Below are 1,828 nucleotides of genomic sequence, written 5' to 3'. Positions count from 1 at the left end.
CCGGAGATGTTCTATGTTCATTTTTCAGTGATATACTGAGTGACAGTGCTAACCTGTCCGTCTCTCAGTACATTTACAACCAGAGTAGCATTTTCATTAAGTGCAAAACAGATGTATGTCACACATGAGGAAATGATAAACCTGAACCTTTCGCGCGAACTTTTATAGCAATTAAAACTCGATGTGCATCACCTCAAAAGAAAAAGGAAATGAGGTTTGGTGTGTATAGCAGCTAAAACGAAGTAAGGCAGCATCAGTGGCCGTGGCAGCGGTATTCACGTGTATTCATGTAAATACCAAAGATTTGGCCCAAAAAAATTATTATATGTCTTACTAGAACAATGCCTGTGCATTGCAATGGGATATAAATATTCTAGTATGTTAGCTTGTGGTTTACCTGTCAATAATAATGCGATTGTGTAAATAAATGTTCATCAAATTATGACCGTGAATTACGTTATATTTTGATTAGTAGTTTGGTAAGGAAATTAAAGTAGAATTGGTTCAGAAGGTAAGTAAATTAAGGTGATTGATTATCATATACATGAAAGGTTGGACGAAGGGGTGGTAGGAAGAAAGGTCAAATGGGAATGTTACATTCTTTTTAAGTAGTAGAGATTTAAGTATGCCTACGCGAATGGGCCGGCCCAATTATCATCGAAACCTTCAGCGAGACTTTCTACCCACTCGCTTAATGCAAAATATAGTCGCCGCGCTTTATGCAGAGCCTGTCACTTGTTTTTTGCTATTTGGCCCGTTTTTGTAACTCTGGTCCAACTGGCTCGGGCTTAGTTATGGTTCACGAAGTGCTAAAAAAAGTTATGGTTCACGCCTTTATATCTAAATTAAAAAGGTTATATTACATAAAAAAGTTATGGTTCACGCTCCGCCGCTGTCACGGAAATATTAAATATGTTCTTTAACACGGTTTTGTTTTGTAATGAATCGGTCTTATTCCTCTCTTATAACCGAACTCATAAAGGCATAGCTCTTTATCTCCTACTTATTTCCTATAAAAAATACATTTGACTACATTCAGAATAAAATTTTGAAGGAAATAGGGAAATAAGACCACATGTAGCCTTAGAGTTTTGGCCTCATTCTATGTAACAAAAAGTTGTCCAATAAATTCTCCTTTCTAGCTCCTACATGGACTATTTTTGCTTACTTTTTTTTTCTTTGTTGCTTACTTCTTATCACAATGCCCCAGACAATAAGGCCACTCTTGGGTTTTGTTGTCTCGGTCAAGCTGATGGAGACCTTACCGTCACCTCCCTCATTATGGAACTCACCAAGCTCCACCTCCATCCAACCATCGGCTTTCTTACGTGGGAAAACAACGTTCTTTTGAGGAGGAACCGCGTCATGATTATATATACTATAAGAACTTGGCACAATGTGTTTCCGAGGTGGAACATCGGCTCCATCACCGTCCTTGACATAGCCTTGCAGGCAAACCTGCTGGATCGACCGGCTCCCAACAACACCAAATGAGGCTTCTTGAAACGGGAAATTGAAGCTGTAAAATCTGGGTCCTAGCTTGAACACCATGTATGCCACATAGGTTGTGTTTTGAGAGAGCATGCTTCTCTGTATCTTGGCACATATCTCGAGTATATTAACATGGCCGATTTCAGCTGCTTGTGAGAACCTGTCGAAAACGTACATAGAAACATATGCATGTGATTAAATTGTGGTGGTTATGTAACGGTAAAAGGTGCAAGAGCCACTAATTAATTAAAATAAAAGTTTTAAATAAAGAACTATGGCAAAACTTTGATTAAAACTGAATTACTACTAAAATTATTAAATCAGTGTCTCTTTTTTT

General features: G+C 38.0%; 1 protein-coding gene across 1 annotated transcript in view; it reads right to left on the bottom strand.

The window, feature by feature from the left end:
* Positions 1–963: 963 nt before the first annotated feature.
* The window catches only part of LOC123140836 (F-box protein PP2-B10), a 1,827-nt gene continuing 962 nt past the window's right edge, over positions 964–1,828 (bottom strand). The window contains exon 2 of the mRNA XM_044560108.1: positions 964–1,651. Coding sequence (XP_044416043.1) covers positions 1,165–1,651 — 487 coding nt within the window. The 3' untranslated portion in view covers positions 964–1,164. The remainder of the gene's footprint in view (positions 1,652–1,828) is intronic.

The sequence above is a fragment of the Triticum aestivum genome, chromosome 6D (genome assembly GCF_018294505.1).
Source record: "Triticum aestivum cultivar Chinese Spring chromosome 6D, IWGSC CS RefSeq v2.1, whole genome shotgun sequence".
Taxonomy (NCBI): domain Eukaryota; kingdom Viridiplantae; phylum Streptophyta; class Magnoliopsida; order Poales; family Poaceae; genus Triticum; species Triticum aestivum.
Note: the sequence above shows the minus strand (reverse complement) of the source record. Positions and strands in the feature narration are given on the sequence as shown.